Genomic DNA, 23,182 nt, shown 5'->3' with positions numbered 1-23,182 from the left:
TAAAATATACCAGAGGTAAAATAGTCCCCCATTCGGATCTTCGGGCGGGGATTACTCAAGAGGACGTCATTATCAGGAGAAAGAAAACTGGCGTTCTGCGGATTGGAGCGTGAAATGTCAGATCCCTTAATCAGGCAGGTAGGTTAGAAAATTTAAAAAAGGAAATGGATAGGTTAAAGTTGGATATAGTGGGAATTAGTGAAGTTCGGTGGCAGGAGGAACAAGACTTTTGGTCAGGTGATTACAGGGTTATAAATACAAAATCAAATAGGAGTAATGCAGGAGTAGGTTTAATAATGAATAAAAAAATTGGAGTAGAGGGTTAGCTACTATAAACAGCATAGTGAACGCATTATTGTGGCCAAGATAGATACGAAGCCCACATCTACTACAGTAGTACAAGTTTATATGCCAACTAGCTCTGCATATGATGAAGAAATTGATGAAATGTATGATGAGATAAAAGAAATTATTCAGGTAGTGAAGGGAGACGAAAATTTAATAGTCATGGGTGACTGGAATTCATCAGTAGGAAAAGGGAGAGAAGGAAAGATAGTAGGTGAATATGGATTGGGGGGAAGAAATGAAAGAGGAAGCCGCCTTGTAGAATTCTGCATAGAGCATAACTTAATCATAGCTAACACTTGGTTCAAGAATCATAAAAGAAGGTTTTGTACCTGGAAGAATCCTGGAGATACTAAAAGGTATCAGATAGATTATATAATGGTAAGACAGAGATTTAGGAACCAGGTTTTAAATTTAAGACATTTCCAGGGGCAGATGTGGATTCTGACCACAATCTATTGGTTATGAACTGCAGATTGAAACTGAAGAAACTACAAAAAGGTGGGAATTTAAGGAGATGGGACCTGGATAAACTGAAAGAACCAGAGGTTGTAGAGAGTTTCAGGGACAGCATAAGGGAACAATTGACAGGAATGGGGGAAAGAAATACAGTAGAAGAAGAATGGGCAGCCCTGAGGGATGAAGTAGTGAAGGCAGCAGACGATCAAGTAGGTAAAAAGACGAGGGCTAATAGAAATCCTTGGGTAACAGATGAAATATTGAATTTAATTGATGAAAGAAGAAAGTATAAAAATGCAGTAAATGAGGCAGGCAAAAGGGAATACAAACGTCTCAAAAATGATATCGACAGGAAGTGCAAAATGGCTAAGCAGGGATCGCTAGAGGACAAATGTAAGGATATAGAGACTTGTCTCACTAGGGGTAAGATAGATACTGCCTACAGGAAAATTAAAGAGACCTTTGGAGAGAAGAGAACCACTTGTATGAATATCAAGAGCTCAGATGGCAACCCAGTTCTAAGCAAAGAAGGGAAGGCAGAAAGGTGGAAGGAGTATATAGAGGGTTTATACAAGGGCGATGTACTTGAGGACAATATTATGGAAATGGAAGAGGATGTAGATGAAGACGAAATGGGAGATAAGATACTGCGTGAAGAGTTTGACAGAGCACTGAAAGACCTGAGTCGAAACAAGGCCCTGGGAGTAGACCACATTCCATTAGAACTATTGATAGCCTTGGGAGAGCCAGTCCCAACAAAACTCTACCGTCTGGTGAGCAAGATGTATGAGACAGGCGAAATACCCTCAGACTTCAAGAAGAATATAATAATTCCAATCCCAAAGAAAGCAGGTGTTGACAGATGTGAAAATTACCGAACTATCAGTTTAATAAGTCACAGCTGCAAAATACTAACACGAATTCTTTACAGACGAATGGAAAAACTGGTAGAAGCCAACCTCGGGGAAGATCAGTTTGGATTCCATAGAAATGTTGGAACACGTGAGGCAATACTAACCTTACGAAAAGGCAAACCCACATTTCTAGCATTTGTAGACTTAGAGAAAGCTTTTGATGATGTTAACTGGAATACTCTCTTTCAAATTCTAAAGGTGGCAGGGGTAAAATACAGGGAGCGAAAGGCTATTTACAATTTGTACAGAAACCAGATGGCAGTTATAAGAGTCGAGGGACGTTAAAGGGAAGCAGTGATTGGGAAGGGAGTAAGACAGGGTTGTAGCCTCTCCCCGTTGTTATTCAATCTGTATATTGAGCAAGCAGTAAAGGAAACAAAAGAAAAATTCGGAGTAGGTATTAAAATTCATGGAGAAGAAGTAAAAACTTTGAGGTTCACCAATGACATTGTAATTCTGTCAGAGACAGCAAAGGACTTGGAAGAGCAGTTGAACGGAATGGACAGTGTCTTGAAAGGAGGATATAAGATGAACATCAAACAAAAGCAAAAAGAGGATAATGGAATGTAGTCAAATTAATTCAGGTGATGCTGAGGGAATTAGATTAGGAAATGAGGCACTTAAAGTAGTAAAGGAGTCTTGCTACAAACTAACTGATTATGGTCGAAGTAGAGAGGATATAAAATGTAGACTGGCAATGGGAAAGAAAGCGTTTCTGAAGAAGGGAAATTTGTTAACATCGAGTATAGATTTAAGTGTCAGGAAATCGTTTCTGAAAGTATTTGTATGGAGTGTAGCCATGTATGGAAGTGAAACATGGATGATAACTAGTTTGGACAAGAAGAGAATAGAAGCTTTCGAAATGTGGTGCTACAGAAGAATGCTGAAGATAAGGTGGGTAGATCACGTAACTAATGAGGTGGTATTGAATAGAATTGGGGAGAAGAGAAGTTTGTGGCACAACTTGACTAGAAGAAGGGATCGGTTGGTAGGACATGTTTTGAGGCATCAAGGGATCACAAATTTAGCATTGGAGGGCAGTGTGGAGGGTAAAAATCGTATCGGGAGACCAAGAGATGAATACACTAAGCAGATTCAGAAGGATGTATGTTGCAGTAGGTACTGCAAGATGAAGAAACTTGCACAGGATAGAGTAGCATGGATAGCTGCATCAAACCAGTCTCAGGACTGAAGACCACAACAACAACAACAACAACAACAAATCGATCAACAGCTGAAAGATGGAATAATTGAAGAATACAGTAGTCAATGGTAGGCAGGAATAGTTGTGGCAAAAATAAAGATTTTCATTTGATTACAGACACCTAAATGTGAGAACTATAATGGGTGCCTACCCTTCCCCAAACACCCCAGAAACTGTGGATCATTTAGACTTCTGGTAATATTTTTTTTTAATGGATCTGAAGAGTGGTTATCACCAGATAGAGCCTGCACCATTTCTGGCACACTGGAAATACTACCAAATCAGAAGCATGCAATCTTCATTAAAAAATGCACCTGTAACATTTCAGAGATCGTTGGATGCTATACTCAGACTTTTGAAACCACGGCAATGCTGTGTATCTTGATGACATAATCGTCTATGGAAGTGATATCAAATAGCACATGCAGTGATTACGGGAACTGTTCCAAAGGTTAAAAGCAGTGATTTTGCTATGGAACAGGTAGCATACCTAGGACTTATCACAATATGGAGTTAACACAGACCTAAGATTAATCAGAGCTGTATATGAATTTCCTGTACCATAATCTGTGAAACAGTTGCAATCATTCTGAACTTGTGAAAAATTACCACCGGTTCGTAAAAGGATGTGTGGATACTGCCAAAAGGTTGACAATTGTTAGAAGAAGGGTACTAAATCTGTGTGGTCAAAACAGTGCCAGCAAGCTTTTGAGGAGTTAAAAGAAGCTTAAACATTGAGTCCAATTGTGGCATTTCCAGATTTTAGTAGAGAATTTGTTTTATTATGTGGTGCACCAGGCTGTGTCTTATCAGAAGAGGTGGAATGCATAGAACACCCAGTTGCTTACACTCAAGGCAACTGAATTCTGCAAAATGAAATTATTCCACAAAGGAGAATGGGACGTTAACCTTGTTTATAGATTCACATATTTCAAATTTTATCTGTACAGTAAAACATTCAGAGTAATAACAGATCATGTGGCATTAAAATGGTTGTTAGGTTTATAGAATACTTCCCAATAGGTTGACACAATGGACAGCAGGACAGTGAATTTGATTTTGAACTTATGCATAAAACTGAGAAGAAGCATAGAAATGCAGATAGGTGAAGTAGAAAAGCAGCAGTATTACATATTACTCAGAATAGCAGGGAACTACAAACCCAAGTCAAAGTCATAGATAGGGAAGTAGTTATTAAAATGGTTGCAGTCCGTGGAAGATAGTGTTTCAGCTAGGGGTAAATTTGTTGCAAGAGGAGCAGTATTTAAAGGGTCTAAGGAAAGTACAGAAGGAACTATTACTGAAGTTGAGGTTGCTTTCAGAACCTGAGCACAAAGACTTGCCCTTTAATTTGGAGTAGCCACAGCATCAGTTGGAACTGATCAAAGGGAAGTTTCGATTTCCATTTCTATAACAGTAACAGGGAAACAAGCACATCACGAGTGGTACATAGTTCATTTATAACTCGTCAAGTGGGGAATACTGAAGAAATTTGTACGAGTAAAAACTCAGCAACTGTTATTAACTGCAAAAGACAGAGGAAAATGTGTAGAAATGGAGGAAGCAAAGTTTCAAAAAAGCCACCGAGTGAAAACTGCTCTCTGTCCAAGTATGGTAATAGGAGTGAGGCAGCATTTCTGAGCAGTGAAATTGCTAATGGGACAAAGGAGGAAAGACAATGCAATAAAGAAGCAGTTCAGCCAGAATTTTACTGTAAGCAGGTCAAGGCACATGGGTTGTACCCTAGCTTTGACAAGATGGTAGTAGCAGCTAGTTGTTTCAAGAGGTGGCGGGGTACATGAGCAGCTGGGATAACTCACTGGAGTATTGCCCAGCCACATTTGTACTGGCCAGAAGAGCCCATGGAAGAGCCACCTGCTGCAAATCTAACCAGCTTAAATCTAACTCTAGGGCCACAACTAATGTAATCTATAAACACAGTTCTGAATCAGAGGGAGGGACCAATCTCCCTGGAAACCTTATTGCAGCATGTAAATTCATATTGTGAAAACCAGCACCGGAAAGAGGACACAGACTATTGTAATACCAACCATCACAGCAGCACTTGCTCTGCTGAGCCTGGTGTTGTTCTGGTACATTAAAGACAAAGAACATCAATTTGGACCCAGTCATAGTTCAGATTCCACTGGGTTGGATTACCCATGCATAAAAGAAGCAGAATGAAGCAGAATGCTCAGTGATATAGTATGAAGAATAATCTATTTACTTTCGCTTTTAAGTGGGAAGGAGATAGTTAGAAAAAACTGTGCAAGAAGCATAGTAATGAAATTAGTTCCATGGTGTTTGAGTTAAGATGCAGGGCAATGGGTCCTATGGAAACGTGCAAGATTCAGTGAAAAGGTTAAGGTAACTAATTGCTAGATACTTAAGAGGCAAAATATGGCTGGAAATACTGGTTGCCAGTAATTCTGGTGCAATGGGTAGTATAGTTTGGTCAATCTGAGGGACAGTGTCTTGATAAAAAGAAGGTCAATGTAGTGTATTGACCATAAAAGATGGAAGCTTTTCATCACTTGCTACCAGAGTAGTATTTATAATACATGCCTTACACCCTAAACAAACATAATCTGGCACATAGAAGCACTCAGCGGTTCATATACTAAATGACTCTTGTCCCAATGTAACAGCCGATGCCACACGCCTGTGACTCCCACAATGACATCCTCGAATGCAGCATAGGGTCCACCATTCGAACACACAATGGGGCAACCTGCCCTGAGTCACAAGCAAGCTGCCTGCTCACTCTAGACATTGCCTTCTGTGAAGATGTGTCAACAATAGACATACAGCAGGTCTCCAACAATAAAGGCCACTGCCAAAGCCATCTGCACACAGTTTACCTTGATACAGCACGTCCAGCAGATGCTGTGAGCCTATATGCCAGTTGCCGCGCAGTACTAAGGTGGTCCCTTGGGACCTTACAGCTAAATAACAGTCCCCTCTACTGAAGTTATATGTGGTCAACTCTGCCCTGGACTTTGGGATACAGTTTTAGTCTTGGTGAACTGTCGTCACAACCAACTACTAAAGAAAATACTTTTGTGTTACCGATAGCACAAATCACTTTCAGTTCAAGTTCATTGGGACTGTAGACTGCAATGACAAATCATAGGCTAGACAGTGTTCTGAGTTTGTGATGGCAGGGCAGGAGGGGGACAGTGTTAGCAAGCTTGTGAAGTACCACAACTCATGTTCGTTGCATCGGTGCTCTGCTGCTGCCAGCTGAATCCAGTGTTGCCAGACAGAGGTGGGTTCCTTTTTTAAGCCCGGCAGGAATTTGAAATCAAACACTGGGCATTTTTACATTGATTTTGAGTATAAGAGACACCTGAAAATTGTAGGAAATTTTTTGAAGGAAAAAGTGTCATACTCCATAAAATATGTAAAATATGGTATGCTTTTGTTCTCTCTAACATACAAGGTCAAAATGATGATGTATCTTTGTGAGTGACACTCTTTGGGTCTCAGTGACCTGCCCTTCTTTCCTAACCTTCCTGTATCTAATACTAACTCTTTCCAGGTGAAGGAACTAATAATTCCAAAAGCTAGCGAAGTTCCTTGTACTTTTGTGTGCATGTATTGTCAGTACTAGCTATTTCACCTCCTGAAGTTAAGTGAAGGCCAGCCATTTTGTCTGACAAATTTGTAGTTTTGAGCCAATCCAAAATGTGAAAACTAGAGTAAAATATAATTTTCTGAAGCTTATCTTTGTTTTTGCATCAGGGTTTATCTGTAGTATCCATTTTCCTGTCCGAGGAGGAAAATGTAAATAATTTCCCACATCTATTTTTTAAAAGCTAGGAGTAGAGGTTACAATGACATGAAGAATCTTTGTCTTCACAATACATACCTAGCTGACTGGTCAGTATGTCACTTCCTGTGTGCTGATTTGAACTGCATAGACCATGTTACAAAGTACATTTTGTTTGGCTACAGTGTTAGAGGCATTTTAAGTTTAAATTCATCATGTTTGCTGCCAGATATGCTACTAAAAATACTGAGTAAGTTGTGATATCCAAAGAAGAATTTAACATCAGGGCTTCTTACTACACAGATGGTAGGTCAGGAAGAAAATTAGGTTAATGTTAACTAACAAAAAATGTAAACATTTTTTTAAAAAAATGTTGTGTAAAGCAAAGAATTTATGGGGGAATTCTGTTGTGGATGAAACAATAAAAGTATCATTTGAAGAATAATTAACACAGTAATACATCTGTATATGAAGGCTGGTGCATTGTTACGTATTATTAACACCAGCTTTCTGTTAAAGATAATGGATTGTAAATTACAGAGAGAGAGAGAGAGACAGAAATTTTGCGAAACTATAAGCAAATCAATTACAATTGGTTCAATGTAGAGAAAAAAAAAGACAAGACAATATGACAAGACTTCAGAAGAAAGGAAAGAGAGCAACTTAGCAAATCTCTAGATTTAAAATAAAGGAAAAGAGGAAGAAAGAGATGTTAACAGTATATACAAAGAACGTAAATGCACAATGACTCATGTCACTGGAGTGTGATCTTCTGAACCCTATTAAGGTTCATACTAATCCCATAAACTTATGGAATGATCAGAATAGCTACATCCAGACAGCCCAACTTGGAAATACGCAATAACAAACAAATTGATTGTTCCAGCGCAACAACTTCCAGAGCATTTAAGCAAACATTAACAACACAAACTGAATAACAAGATTTGAGAAAAAGAGAAGCAAACAGTTAATTTTTTTTTGTTTTGTTTTTTTACAACAGGGATGACAATCTGTCAAGCACCTGACAGATGGGGTACTATATTATTTAAAGATCCAAAGACTAAGATGCACAGAGTTTTGCAAAAACACTACATAGTATTTTCAGCTCACGGAGCTTACAAGCAATTTTAGGCAGACACAGAAATGGGGCAAATAAAACATACTTTCATTCATTACACATTTTGTTGGTTTTGAATGCGCCTCAATGTATGTGTGAAGGTATCTTGCCAACTGTGATTATCTGGTGAATGCACTGAAAAGAGCATATTTTCATGGGGTAAGGAGTTACTGGAACATGTGGTCTACTGTTAATTCATGTGCACTACAAACTTATGTATGAAGTGTAAAACCTGCAACTCCTAAACTTCACTCCACATTAAATAATGAAGTTCATTGAAAAAGAAGTAAAATGGAAAAAATGGATTGATGTTGACAGAAAACAAAAATATGCAGAAGTTAATGATACCATCACTGATGTAGTGTTAGAAATAGATGAGCAAATATTACTTTTAATATTTCACTGCTTCATTAGAAACTCACAATCTGCTGAATTGGGGATATGTGCAAAATGGATCTCTCAAATCTGGAAATCTACAGACAGACTTTGTAGATAATATTTCTCTGATTAATGAAGGCAAAAGTCAATGTGCTCATTCATCACATGAACAAGTACAGTCTTCACAGGTTGCACCTGGATGCTGCAGGAATATTTTATCATGCCACCATCACCAATGAGACCTAACACACGAAACAGTTTCTGATGCTGTATTGTTCAATAAATAATAGCTGATGTAAAGAGGATCTGGAAGATATGATGTCTCAAACAAGTTTACAATTTACAGAGATGGCTATAAATCTCTGTTTGAAAATGAGTACACATTATACAGTTTGTGTTCGTAACTATTTGAAGTGGAAACCGACTGTGTTATTCTTTGCTGCATGACATAATAAAGTTGTCATGGATGCTATTGGTGGTACTATGAGAGTAGTAATGTGGAACCCAATGAAACACACAAAATGGTATGCTGGCTGAGCTACAGATTTTTTTGAATGTGCATTAACTCAAATTCAAGCAAAAACCATGTTTTATAGTAATGGAAGATGATTTCTGGACAACTGAGTAAGCATAACTTACATTCAGGTTGAATGTTTTGATCATATTCAAAACTATTATTTTTTACCTTAAGCTATCGTAATATTGTCACAACAAGCCTGAAGCTTGAAAAAACCAAACCTTTCCATAACTGAGGATGCAACCCATCAAAGATGTGCTGGGTATTCAGAGGCGTAAAATGATTCTTGTGGGGATCAAACGGTGCAGATGAAGACAATTGCAACAGATGCTGGCAATCATGTGCATGTTGATCTGATAAATCCTGGACTGTTTGTCACTGTTGAAATTTTAAATGAGAGAGGTATAAAACAATTTCTATAACATCTCTGAAAATGCAGAAGCTATGGTAATGTTTTTGAAACCCATTCCCAAAGCTACAATTTATTCACAGATACAAAAGTGACAGTGCTTTTTGTTAGAACTGAAAAATTTTGAACATTAGTAAATTAACTCATTATTATTTAAAAAGCAACAGATATTACTTATGTCTTAAGAATTTAGACTTGTGACTGTGTTGCAAGATCAATCTTTTTTTTATACAAGAAAATGTAATATAATGGAAAACAAAGCCTTATGTATTTACATCGTATGATTTATGTATACTTTTAGGTTTTTGGAGTATCAAAAATTGCATTATGAATGACGCTATTTGTGCAAGCCGTGTATAGAATCTGTGATGTCCCAAATGCAATTAGTTTTTGACTTTTATCTTCAAGATTTCAAGTTTTAGGTACAATTATTGCATGCCTAATGTAACAGATTCCTTATGTGTTTGTATTTTAAAGGAAGAGTGCAATTCGAATTATTTCTGATTTAAACATAATTTTAAAAAATTCTTACAGGAGCTATCTTTAATTGCACACAGCCAACTGTGTGAACACATTATCAACCATTTAGAAAAGGAACTGTTACTATAACAATGAATTAACCTCACTTTTCATACATGTGATTGCCCAAGAGGAAACTTGGAATCACTCTTTCCTCAGCTGAAATGTACTTCTGATTTAACTGACCTTTAATGAGTAAGTATACTGTTGTACTCCATTAAGAAGTAATTATATCACTATCCACTACAAGTACCAGGCCTACTGATCATACAACAAATTCAGTTTATTTCCAACATAAATTGGTGGATATTTAGTGCATCACTTATTTCTGCAATGAAGTAAACAAATTTATTAACTAATTTACAGGCTCTGTCAATTCTTCACTCCATTTTCTTCATACAAAATTACTTTTCGAAGCTACGGTCATTTTCTGATTATATTTCAATGCACCCTTGGGTTCCCATTAAAATTATCCAAAATGGTAACTCAGAATAAGAGTAATTAGCTTTTATGTTGGATAACTGTAACAACACAGCTGACCCACACATCACTACACAACTGTTCTAAGGTGCGAAAATTACATTAACCTCTCAACAGGGCCACATCCTTTTATGACAAGAAATTAAGTATATTCTGACATACTATGCCATAACCTCACTTGAAGATCACAATTATTTTGAGAAATTATTAAATTCTTTATGAAGTTGACAACTAAAGACAATATGATTCATCATTGAACACTTAGCACACACGCACTGAGATAATTACATTAGGAAAGATATGTACGATACTATCTGTGTTTGCAATGTCTGTACCCGGACACTGGGCTTAACAGACCAAGTATTTTTTGAACATTATACATATTGGTTAGACAGAGATGAAAGAAAACCCAGTTTACCAGTAAAATTAAAAATAGGTTAGGCATATGTACCCATTTGCAGCAAGTACTTGTTTGGAATATGGATCCTGGCATTTTTCCGTAAGTTTAATAGATAACAGGTACAAATAAGAGAGACTTAAATAATCAATGAAATGTTCTCCTTCACTATTTACAGTAGTCTCCGAATGCTGGAATGACTTTCATTCTGTAACTGTAGAAGTCACATGGTTTTAAGTAGAAGAACTCATTGAACAAGGTTCACAGCGCATTTTCATCTGGAAAGGAAGTTCCTTGAAAGTTGTACTGTTTTTTGGTTTAGAGCATGTGGTATTTGTACAATCTATTTTTGAGCGTTCCCCACTGGATGCAAATGTCAGAAGGTCATGGAATGATCACAGCTCATCAAATTTGCCAGTTCTCAAGTACAATAGCATGGATCATTGTGAATTAATGCATTTAAATGATCATCATCAACCCCCAAAGGTGTCACTAATGGCAAAACACTTCTCCTTAGAATGACAAAACCTTTTTCTTGCCAAGCTCTGTCCAATGGCATTAAACACAAATGGGGCACAAATGTTTCTGGCTGCCTCCACTGCTGTTATCCCTCTATAGAACCCAAACAGAAAAATATGTTAACAGTGCTCCTATTTCTCCACTTGGTATTCCACTTTCTAGGGACCACAGTTCCACTCAGTATCTTCAAATGACTATATGGAAACTCAAAAATATGGAAACTCGAATATATGGAAACTCAAATATATGGAAACTCAAATATATGGAAACTCAAATATATGGAAACTCAAATATATGGAAACTCAAATATATGGAAACTCAAATATATGGAAACTCAAATATATGGAAACTCAAATATATGGAAACTCAAATATATGGAAACTCAAATATATGGAAACTCAAATATATGGAAACTCAAATATATGGAAACTCAAATATATGGAAACTCAAATATATGGAAACTCAAATATATGGAAACTCAAATATATGGAAACTCAAATATATGGAAACTCAAATATATGGAAACTCAAATATATGGAAACTCAAATATATGGAAACTCAAATATATGGAAACTCAAATATATGGAAACTCAAATATATGGAAACTCAAATATATGGAAACTCAAATATATGGAAACTCAAATATATGGAAACTCAAATATATGGAAACTCAAATATATGGAAACTCAAATATATGGAAACTCAAATATATGGAAACTCAAATATATGGAAACTCAAATATATGGAAACTCAAATATATGGAAACTCAAATATATGGAAACTCAAATATATGGAAACTCAAATAGCAATAGTGAACTACAAATGAAAAATGACAATTGATAAATAAACCCTCAGCAACTGGAATGCCAACATGCAAAATGAAAGTGCTATCACGTTATCCACAAGCCTAATATTTAGGAAAAACTGAGATGATATCAGGCCATGAAAACAATTTCTTAACAGTAGCTGAAAAAACTGGGGGGAAAAGTGACCATTGAAATTAGATGCAGACGACTTAGTCAGGAAGTGTATACTCAACCACACATCAGTTTCATCAGATGAATGCAGTAGAAGTGGAGAAAACTTATTGCCACTTGTTACAGCCTTGATCTCCCTTTACTCAGGAAACTGTAGTGTCATTGTGTTAAAAGAATTACACTTACAAGAACTGGATCTTAGCTTAGCAATGAAAAACTGGGTCATAGTAATAAATGATACCTTGGGAGGAAAACTGGACACAGAATGGGAAAACAAAACATATGAAGTCCCACAGGGTTCAGCATTTGATTTATACGTACCTACATAAATGTTGTGCTAAATCCATTGGAAGTGCCTGAAAAATCTGCAATGCTTGCCAATGAAAAGTACACTGATAACTGGCAAACACATTCATACTAGAAACAGCCAGGAGAATAATGGAACATGCTTGCAACTGGTTTACAGGCAACAGAACAAAAATTCAACCTTTATACTTACAAAAATGCACATCATGCAATTCCAAACAAATCAAAATTATTTACAGATACGAGATATCAATGACAGACACTAGATGAGAATCCATGCGTTAAGTTCTTGGGCATTTGGATCAATAATAAGTTAAGGAGGCACCAGCATGAGAATGAGTTAACCAAAACGTTTATATCTCTCTGCCTTCCAATTAATGAATCTTCCTCCAGTGTCAACTTGCAGAAATGCTTCCATGCTTTCACTCAGTACTATCCTATAGGATAATCTTATATGGCATGGCTTTTATGAACAGATTAGTATTTATCTGATACAACCTTCTAGCAGGAATGTGATGTGATGTTGACACCTGGACACCTTGCATAAAGCTCTTCACTGACCTAGCGAATCTTGCACCTACATGTCACGATGGAACTCCTTATTGGTTTTTACATTAAACAACATATAAATATTTTATTTATTTCCAGTTGGCTGTCCCAGAAGGTAATTCCAAAAACAAGTGAAAAATCCAAAAGAAGCCATCATAACTGCCTCTAGGTGAGTAATGCTGTGGGCATCTACTTGACAAGTTTACCAATTTGTTGACCAAATTTCAATTGAAATGAAAGCAGACAACAAGGAATTGTACACAGTATGTCTCATTTAGTGTGTGATCATTGATGTTTACTTCTTCCAGTAGCAGGTCATTTTTGATTGCTTTACATCTTATAAAATGAGTCTTCAAGGGATGACTTGAACTGGTAGCTGCAGCATTAATAAGGGTAACGTGCTGTCCATTATGGGACAGGAAGTTTGTTGGTAGTGATCATGATTTATTATTCAACTTATGTAATGTAATTAACAGTTTAATGAGATTAACACTGACTGAATCTGAAGAGTAGGGAATTCTTTAACAAACGGAACAAAGTGTATGATATTAGAAAACACACAGATGGACCAAAAACAGAAAAGATGGAAAATGATCAGAAATATAATTTTTCATCTGTATGGTGTACCACTGCATTGTAACCTGCATGAAAGATCACTTCTGAACAATAAGCTGCCTGAGGTATTGATCAGCTACAAGGGGCTGCAGACCTGACCGTGAAATTTGCTTCATCTCACAGTATGGTATCTTTTTTATTGGTAGAAGTTTGTGAAAGGCTCCACCCATGTGCATCCTCTACCAACAACTTTGGATCAACTATGATGCTACACGGCAACAGCAGTGAGTTTCCTACACTGACATGCTTGCAAATGCATGGATCAAGTCTATCACCTGGATGCTTAAATGTGTTGAAAAGAATTTTCATATTTGTGATTAGTAAATGACGAATCTGATCCTAAACACAGCTGTTTATAACAAAATTACAGCCTTTTGAAACCTGATGATTTTAAAGATCCTCAGGAATTGCTTATACAGGTGTAACTTCTTTCAGCAAAATATGATAACCTTAATTTGTCTGAACATTTCAGAATTTTTTTTCAATAAATTAAATTTTTTTTCAACACCGTAACCTCTGCTCTGGCTAGAGATGTGGTTTGAACGTTATTCATTCGTTTATTCTTTGTTTTACACATCGCATTCCGTAAATGAAGATGTGGATGGATGTGGGATGAGCCAGGCTGCAAATCTGAAGGCAGAGGCTCCCACAAGAATTTACCTATGTGAAGTATACAGACAACCAGCTGCTTGTGACTAGTGCTAATGTCACACTGCTAATTATGAGAACTGCTAATAGATTATTTTGTATGTATGTATACATATTTATGTATTCACATTTACTACTATGAAAAATATCACTGTTGTTCCTGCTACATTAGCCAGCTATTTATTTTCCTCGTATCTCCAAATACACCGATTCTCTGCTATCCACCTAATGGGTTGTGGTGAAGGGTACCCCATAACCCTGCTGGTCATTTCCTTTCCCATTCCACTTGCAAATATGAGGGAAAAAGACTGTATATGCGCCTCCATATCAGCCCTGATTTCTCAAATTTTATCTTCATAGTCCGTATGTGCAATGTATGTTGGAAACAACAAAATTGTTCAGCAGGCAGCTTTAAACGGCTGTTCTCTAAATTTTCTAAATAGTGTTCCTTGAAAGAACACCAATTTCCCTATGGGAATTCTCATTTGAGTTCCTAAAGCATCTCTGTAACACCTGTGTGTTGTTTGAACCAACCAGTAACAGGTGTAGCAGCCTGCCACTGAATTGCTTCTCCAACAAAGTATTACTTTGCTATCTTGCTAGCTTGCTCTAGCTTCTCATGCAGTTACCTAATAAAATTCCCAATTCCACAATTAAAACAAAATCTTGCTAGCCATGTGCCAGTATATAAATTATCAGCCTTATTTTTCTTCACCATTATTAAGCCCTAGCAGTTTATGCTTCCCAGACCACAAAGACTGCATGTCACTCCAGCCGACAGAGCTACGATGTTCACTGCACAACTGCATGTGCTACTCAGGATCACTGTTATCGTCACACATCCTACTCTTAGATTTGCTCAGGTGTCTACCACTATTTAATCTAAGTTACATATTTTCAAAGTAACAAGTGAGGTACACGTCAGTGATTTCAGTGCCAACCACATGATATGGTTTTCCAGACCACACAACCAGCAACACACTGTTCTGCACACTCGCATTGGGAGCAGTTTTCAATGCAGTGGACACTATCTCTGCACCTTTGGGCCTGGTGCCATGCAGGCATCTTGTGCGACCTGTGATCTCTTGTGCTGCATACCAAGGCCAGTATTGCCTTTTATATTTTCATGGTAAGTGCTCACCAACAACAATCCAGCCACTTTGACAACTACAGATACGCCCTAGGACACCCTACAGTTAATTGTTTTAGCCAAACGTCTCTTTTGCACATCCCTGTCCACTTTGCATGGCATTCTTATTTCTGTAAATCCCTTCTTGTGGAACAACATCACTAGTTTGACTTACTGTCCTGTCTACTTGTGATGCCAATGCATCCCATTCATTTGTTTAAAATGGCATAACATGAGTCTCTGTGAAATTTAGTCTTGGCCTGTTAGCTGTGAATCAGCTACATTCCTTTACATACTCTCTGAGCTGTTCCTAACATGATAGTTTGGTTCCTTGACCTGTATGCTTGTATAATCACCACACATTTCAGTGTCTGAAGAAGCCAACACTTCAGTGCATGAAGAATCCTTACAACAAGTTTGTTTATGGACAATGCTATCAAGAGTGAGCCAGTAAGTAACCTTCTCAAATTGTGAGTAGAATGTTCCCCAGTCTTTGTCTCATTTTATTCCTGTAACATGTTTATCACTGTGGGCATATCTTTCCATACACAAGGCCATAAAGCATATGTACAAAATTAGTATTTCTCTTTTTACATCTGCAAGGACTCAAATGGTAAGGTTATACATGGCTTCACCTACGTACAATCATTCACCAAAAAGACATACACAGTTTCATATTACTGAAAAATTTATTACTAATACAAAAGGTACCACAGAAGCTGCCACAAATTGGCCAAAGTATCTGGGCTGATTTACAACACACCAATTTTATCTCTCTTTTTCAAAACCCAAAAACATTTTAGGACAAACTCAAGAATAACTATGATACACACAAAAAATAAGAATAGCCAATGTTCTTTTGAATTGTATTGATCAGAAGTTATCGAAAGGAGGAATATTTCCAAATGACCTACACTTAAAATAAATGTGAATTTAGTGTATCCATCACACACAGCCATTATACAATATAGTTGATATGAACAAGGGCTACAGCAAACAGGATTATATCAGCCAATAGTCCTCTTTCACTTCTATTTAAAACTGTCAGCATGTTACAGGTGATATGAAAGTCAAATGTAGGAGTACATGAGTACTCTACAATTATGAACAGCAACAAGTTCCAGAAAACTGAATCTGTGACAGTTCCACTGCAATGCATCCTTTGCTCTCCACAATTGACAAAGAACTTGTTACTTGACTACATGCAATACATTAGACATGTAAATACTTACAATATTCTCAGTTACATCCATTTCCAAATTTAGCTCAGGATCCTCCTTGATAAACTCACTGGTCCAAGATACTCCCAATGGATCTTTAATAGCCTGAAAGAAGAAAACAATCTGTGAATAACTGCTACTTGCTAACTTCTGTGTGTATGACACAGTTCTCAATATTCGTTTCTCATGTATATCATCCAACTTTGCAGATATTCATATCGATTGGCAAGAGTGAGTATCAGAATGCATTCACATCAGTTCTAATGTCTCTGATTTTGGTTGGTTGGAGAAGGGACCAAACTATGCGGTCATCAATCCCTCCATCCTGAGATTAACTAAAACCAATAAAATCCCACACTAAAAGAGGGAATTACAACATCCATAAAATGATAAGCTATTGACAGGGAAGGAAGGGAAAGGACAGAAGACGACGTGAGGGAAAGAAAGTGACTAATGACAGGCACATGAAGGAAGGAGCACAGGCGACGAGAGATGCTCAGGACATAGCAGACCCCATGAGGAAAGGAGTGGGAAGGTAGAGGGCCGCGGTGAACCACCAAGCCCAGTTGAAGCCAATCCAGTCGGGACGAAGGGGCGAGCATGAAAGCCTGCCATCCCCTCCAATCACCAATAAGGTAGAAGGCCCCTCCCTTAAATAAAGCGATAAAAACCCCCATCATGAATAAAACTTAAAATAAGATCCGTCGCTGAGGCATCATCAGCCAACACCAGGGGCAGCGATTCTGGAAAGCTAAAAGTCTGTCGTAGGGTGGCTAAGTTGGGGCAGTCCAACAAGATGTCAGCCACAGTCAACATCGATCCACAAAGACAGAGAGGGGGGTCCTCACGATGGAGGAGATAGCCGTGAGTCAGAAAAGTATGGCCAATGCGGAGCCGACAGAGGACAAAAGAAGCCTTATGAGAGGCCCATAAGGAGGACAACCATGGAGTTGCAGAAGCCTTAATTGCCCTGAGCTTGTTCGGCGAAGAAAGAGTGCTCCATTCCGCATCCCAAAGGCCCAAAACCTGACAACCTAATACCGAGTGAAGGTCTATATCTGGAATGCCAACAGCAAGAGAGAGCCTGGTAGTAGCTAACTTATCCAGTCGATCAGCAGGTTCATTGCGTGGAATCCCAACATGGCCTAGGGTCCAAATGAAAGCCACTCCATGTTGAACGAGGAGAGAAAGGAAGTCCTGGATAGCAATGACAAATGGGTGAACAGGTGGCGAGGGAAGCAGTGGCCAATAGCGTGCAAACTGCTCAATGAGTCGCTACAGATAGTGAAGGATAGTCCTGAGCAGGAGCATATATGGTCCAGTGTGCGCAAGATGGCTACTAATTCTGCAGTAAAAACACTACAGCCATCTAGCAAGGAGTGAAGTTCCGTGCATTGCACATAGATGTAAGCAAAACCAGTGCAGCTGGCGACCATGGAGCCATCAGTATAGATCACTTCCGAACCCTGAAAGGAACTGAGGAGACAGGAGAACTGGTGGCAAAGAGCCATTGGAGGGACAGAATCCTTTGAATCTATTGAGAGATGAAGACAGAGTTGCGGCCGAGAGACGCAGCATGGAGGCGTACGTGCGTGAGCAGAGAAGACAGGTGGTAAAGGCAAGTGCTGAAGCTCAGAAAAGAGCGACTGAATGCGGACAGTCATGGTAAGCCCACATTGTGACCATCGCTGTGGCAGGGTGGTGATCATGTCTGGATAAAGGAGGACATAATTAGGGTGCTTTGAGGTGCAGTGAATGTGGAGTGCATATGATATCACCTGTTGCTGGCACAAAACTCACAGTGGCGAAATCCCCGCCTCTGCGAGAAGGCCAAGTATGGGGCTAGTCTTGAAGGCACCAGTTGCAAGTCGGGCCCCACAGTGGTGGACGGGGTCTAGGATCTGCAGTGTCGAAGGCAATGCAGAACCATAGACAGGACTTCAATAGTCCAAACGAGACTGGACCAATGCTTGATAAAATCGTAAGAGAACAGAGCGGTCTGCACTCCAGGTGGTATTGCACAGACACCTAAGAACATTGAGATGGGACCAGCATGTCCTCTTCAGCTGGCGAAGGTGAGGGAGCCATGTCAATCGGGCATCGTAGATCAGACCCAAGAAGCGATGGGTGTCCATCCCCCGAGGGGCTGGCCATCAAGGAACAGTTCCGGATGGGGATGGACTATGCGGTGACAACAAAAATGCGTGACACAAGTCTTGGCTGCCGAAAACTTAAAGCCATGGGAGAGAGCCCATGAGTGGGCCCGACAGATTGCTCCTGAAGCTGGCATTCTGCAGCGCCCATTATTGAGGAGGTGAGGTAGATACAAAAACCGTCAGCATACACAGAGGAGGACACTGTTGCCCCTACAGCTGTAACTAGACCATTAATGGCTATCAGAAAGAGAGGGACGCTCAGCATGGAACCCTGTGGAACCCCATTTTCTTGCCGATGGGGAGAGCTGAAGGAGGAGCCAACCTGTACCCGAAAAGAGCGATAAGAAAGACAATTATGGATAATAACGGGCAGAGCACCACGAAGGCCCCATTCGTGAAGAGTGGTGAGGATGTGGTGGCACCAGGTGGTGTCATAGGCCTTATTCAGATCAAAGAGACTGCAAGGCGGTGTTGCCAATGGGCAAAAGCTAACCGGATAGCAGACTTTAGGTGCACGAAGTTATCCACCATAGAGCGGCCACAGTGAAAACCACTTACAGTCGATGACAAAAGGTCGCAGGATTCAAGGATCCAAAACAGCCACTGACTCACCATGCGTTCAAGGAGTTTGCAGAGGGTGTTAGTAAGGCTAATTGAAAGGTAACTATCCAACTGAAGACACGGCTTCCCTGGCTTCAACACCGGAAAACAATACTATCCTGCCACAGGGCAGTAAATACTCCCTCACGTCACAGATGGTTGAAGAGGGTCAATATATGATGGTGGCAGCCACTGATAAGTGTTGGAGCATTTGGTTATGTATCTGATCTGGTCCAGGAGCTGTGTCAGGATGAAGGGCGATGGCACTGGCAAATTCCCACTCACTAAATGGGGCATTATATGGTTCTGAGCAGCAAGTAACAAAAGACAAAGGCAGTTGTTCGGAACGCTTTTTCAGGAGAAGGAACATGGGCAGATACTGAGCTGACACCGAAGCTTGAGCAAAGTATTGACCGAAATTTTCAGCCACAAAGTACGGATTGGTAACGACAACACCATGTACAGAAGTTCTCGCAACCTTAGTGGGAGGACAGTGGCCAAAAATTCGCTGGAGTTTCGCCCAGACTTGTGAAGAGGGGGTGTGGAGTAATATGGCAGCTACATATCATTCACAGAAAATCAGTTTCCGAAATTTGATTAGGTAGCGACGTTTAAAGACCAGAAGAAGAGCAGTAGAAGGGTGCTGCTTGAAATGTTGAAGAGCACGCTGGTGGTTTTTTATGGCTGCAGCAATTTCCAGAGTCCACCAAGGGACCATCTTCTGGCGTGGGGAACCTGAAGAAGGGATTGCTGAAACAGCTGCTGAAAGGATGGAGGCAGTCAAAGTCTGAGTAGATTTATCAACACTGTCATGTGGCAATACAGGGGGGATGGGAGCAGAGGAGAAGGCACCCTAGTCAGCCTTAGATAGTCCCCACCTGGGAGGGTGACAGAGCGAGACACTGAAGGAAGGTCAAAACAATAGGGTAATGGTCGCTGTCACACGAGTCATCATGGACTCCTCACTCAATGGAGGGAAGAAGGCTGGTACTGCAGTTGGAGAGGTCAATGGTTGAGAAAGTTCTGTGCGTCACACTAAAGTGTGTAGGAGCACCTGTGTTTAGTAAACAGAGCTCAAGCCCTGCCAGAACAGCTTCAACTGTTCTGCCCAGGGAAGTAGTCGTATGACTACCCCACAGAGGGTTGTGGGCATTAAAGTCACCTAATAAAAAGAAGGGAGAGGGGAGTTGTTGAAGGGTGGTGAGGGTATGGGATGTGGGTGGCCTGTCAGGTGGGAGGCAAAGATTACAGATTGTGATTGGAGTGGCCAGATGAATCCTGACAACAATGGCTTCCAGTGTGGTATGGAGGGGAACCCATTTACTAACAATGTCCTTCCGGACCAAGGTGCAAACACCAATACAGGCCCACAAAGGGACAATTCAGTCCTACAAAGCGTGGAACCCACAAAGGGTCGGTGAGTAAGAATTGACAAAATGGGTCTCCTGGAGTGCAATACAAGTGGCAGAGTAGAAGAGGTGATGCAAGTATCCATTACAATTCCACTGGAGGATTCTCAAGCCGGAGTCCAAAGTGGAAGTGATTGGACCGGAGTTAGTCATGTCACTGAGTCACTATCCATCACTGATAACAATCGGGTAATATCCATATACGTGAGGTCAGACTCTGTTGGTATGGGACTCTGTAGGAGGGGAAGGCCGCACCTCAGAGGGTACCAGAGGGGTGCCAGGAAGAAGAGTCCCAGAAGGGAGCTCCAGTACCAGCAGCTGCCGAAGGAGGGGAGCACTTCTCCGGCGGGAGAGGGGGATTAGCACCTGAAGAGGTGGTTTAGGTACTGAGGGGGAGGGGGGGTGGAAGAGGGGGGAGGAGCAGGGGAGGAGGAGGAGCATGAGGAGGAGGAGTAGGAGGAGGATGGAAAGAAGAGGGGGAATGGACGTAATTGGAGCAAAAGTAGAGGTCATAGACATGGGATGGAGCCGGTCATATTTTTGACGAGCTCAGTGTAGGTGAACCACTCCAACGTTTTGTACTCTTGAACCCTCCTTTCTTTCACAAACACCGGGCATGTAGGTGAGCATGGAGAATGCTGTCCATTACAATTTGCACACATTGGCGAGGGAGCATGGAGGGGGCGGCCAGTCACCACAGGGGAGGGATCAGTGGTGCAGCAGGAAGACGTGTCCAAACCTTAAGCATTTAAAACATCGGTGGTGAAATATAAGGTTTGACATCACACCGATACACCATTACCTTGACCTCCTCCGGGAGGCCATCCCTCTTTAAGGCCAGGATAAAGGCACCCATAGTGATGCGATTGGGGGGCCTCGCTGCACACAGCGGATAAAACGAACCCCTCGCTGCTCAAGATTAGCACAGAGCTCCTTGTCAGTTTGCAGCAGAACGACTCTGTGGAAAATAATGCCCTGTACCGAGTTTAAAGACTGATGGGGAGTGATGGAGACTTGGACGTCACCCAGATGGTCACAAGTGTGCAGGACATCACTTTGGGCAGCAGAAGATGTCTTGATGAACAAAGCACCATACCAGACCGCATTATACTCATCGCTTGCCATACTCATCTTCAATCGTCTCCATGAAAAACAAAGGCTTGGTCATGGAAAAACTACCGCCATCCATCCTGGTACAAACCAGGTACTGAGGGAAAGGTTTCAACCCAAGCCAGTGAGCTTGCCCCTACTCCCAGGGAGGGGAAGGCCGAAGGATCAGAGGAATGAGTGTCACATCTGCTACCACTCAGAGAGGGCCGCAGAATAGTCAGAATGGTGAAGCTTTTGTCACTTCATGTGCAAGGTGTCCACCCTAGTACCACCCACTCTGATCAGCGGCTAACCCCATGGGTGCCAACCAACCACAGCAAGGGCCGCCTGTCACAGCAGCCATTGACGGAAGTTCTGGTGCCCCAAAACGATGAGCACTGACTCATGGGCATACACAAGGCATTAACAGCTCAGGTACTAGCAGTATGATCCCTGTGGTTTCAGGGGGCTCAGCCAAGTGGGTACTTAACAGCCCCCCACACAGACTGGCTACCGTGCTGGTGACCCAGCAGGATGGGGGCCAGGGTGCAAAGGGAAAGGGGAGGGAAGGGGGAGAGGAACCTGCACCATGGAAGCTAGGTAGTGAGTTCATCCCCAAATGGCTCACACTGAACAGAAAATTTTTGGAAATGGAGGTCAAACCCCAAGGGGACCCAAAACGCTGAAAAGCAGATAGAAACAGCAAACTAAACAATAGCACACATCAAAACAAAGCCAGGAGGATAGCTAGGTCGACATGAAATCCACTAAGAGGGAAAAGAGGGGGCAGGGACAAAAGAGCAAGGACAGGGAGGAAGAGGAACAGGGATGGTAATGCAGCCTTCGAAGGAAAGGAAAGGAAAGGAAAGGAAAGGAAAGGAAGCTGCAATAGCTCAGGGCCCTGTGTGCGCCGGCACTATAGGGTGGTCGTACTCCCATATACAAACGTGACATATGTGTGTGGTAACAATTCAAAATTAGACTCAGATAACATACGGATGCAAATAATCTTCCTGCTGTAAACCGATAAACAAGAGGACTTTTTAATCAAATGACTATAGCATTCCACGCATTATCATCAAAGTTAACCAAATTTAATGCTATTTACACAGCTTCTTGCTCTGTCACCATTTATTTTCAATGCCTGCTCTTTAGTAAAAAATGCAAGTGTATTTCATGTGTACTGGAGGAAAATCATAAGGAATTACAGACAGCCAACGCAAGATTTCAGTGATGATGTAAATACTACAGTGAATAGTGACTGGGAACTCTAGAATATATACCCGCTACATATAGTTCGACATCATCTGTTACAGCACAGCGACACAGACACATCTAACAAGATTAACAATTACTTCCAAGAGGAAGTCTTCCTTGCTCTGTTGACAATAAATGTGCACTTACGGCATTCATTACATATAATCATAACACAAAATTAGGGCAAGGATAATGTT

The 23,182-nt window shown here is 40.5% G+C and overlaps 1 protein-coding gene across 2 annotated transcripts in view; it reads right to left on the bottom strand.

Moving 5' to 3' along the window:
* The window catches only part of LOC124720306 (zinc finger protein 431-like), a 162,599-nt gene that overhangs the window by 109,396 nt on the left and 30,021 nt on the right, over positions 1-23,182 (bottom strand). For both annotated transcript variants that reach the window (XM_047245613.1, XM_047245614.1), the window contains exon 4: positions 16,487-16,579. In XM_047245613.1, coding sequence (XP_047101569.1) covers positions 16,487-16,579 — 93 coding nt within the window. The remainder of the gene's footprint in view (positions 1-16,486; positions 16,580-23,182) is intronic.

Source organism: Schistocerca piceifrons, chromosome 11 (genome assembly GCF_021461385.2).
Source record: "Schistocerca piceifrons isolate TAMUIC-IGC-003096 chromosome 11, iqSchPice1.1, whole genome shotgun sequence".
Taxonomy (NCBI): domain Eukaryota; kingdom Metazoa; phylum Arthropoda; class Insecta; order Orthoptera; family Acrididae; genus Schistocerca; species Schistocerca piceifrons.
The sequence above is the reverse complement of the archived record's forward strand: the minus strand, read 5'-3'. Positions and strand labels throughout refer to the sequence as shown.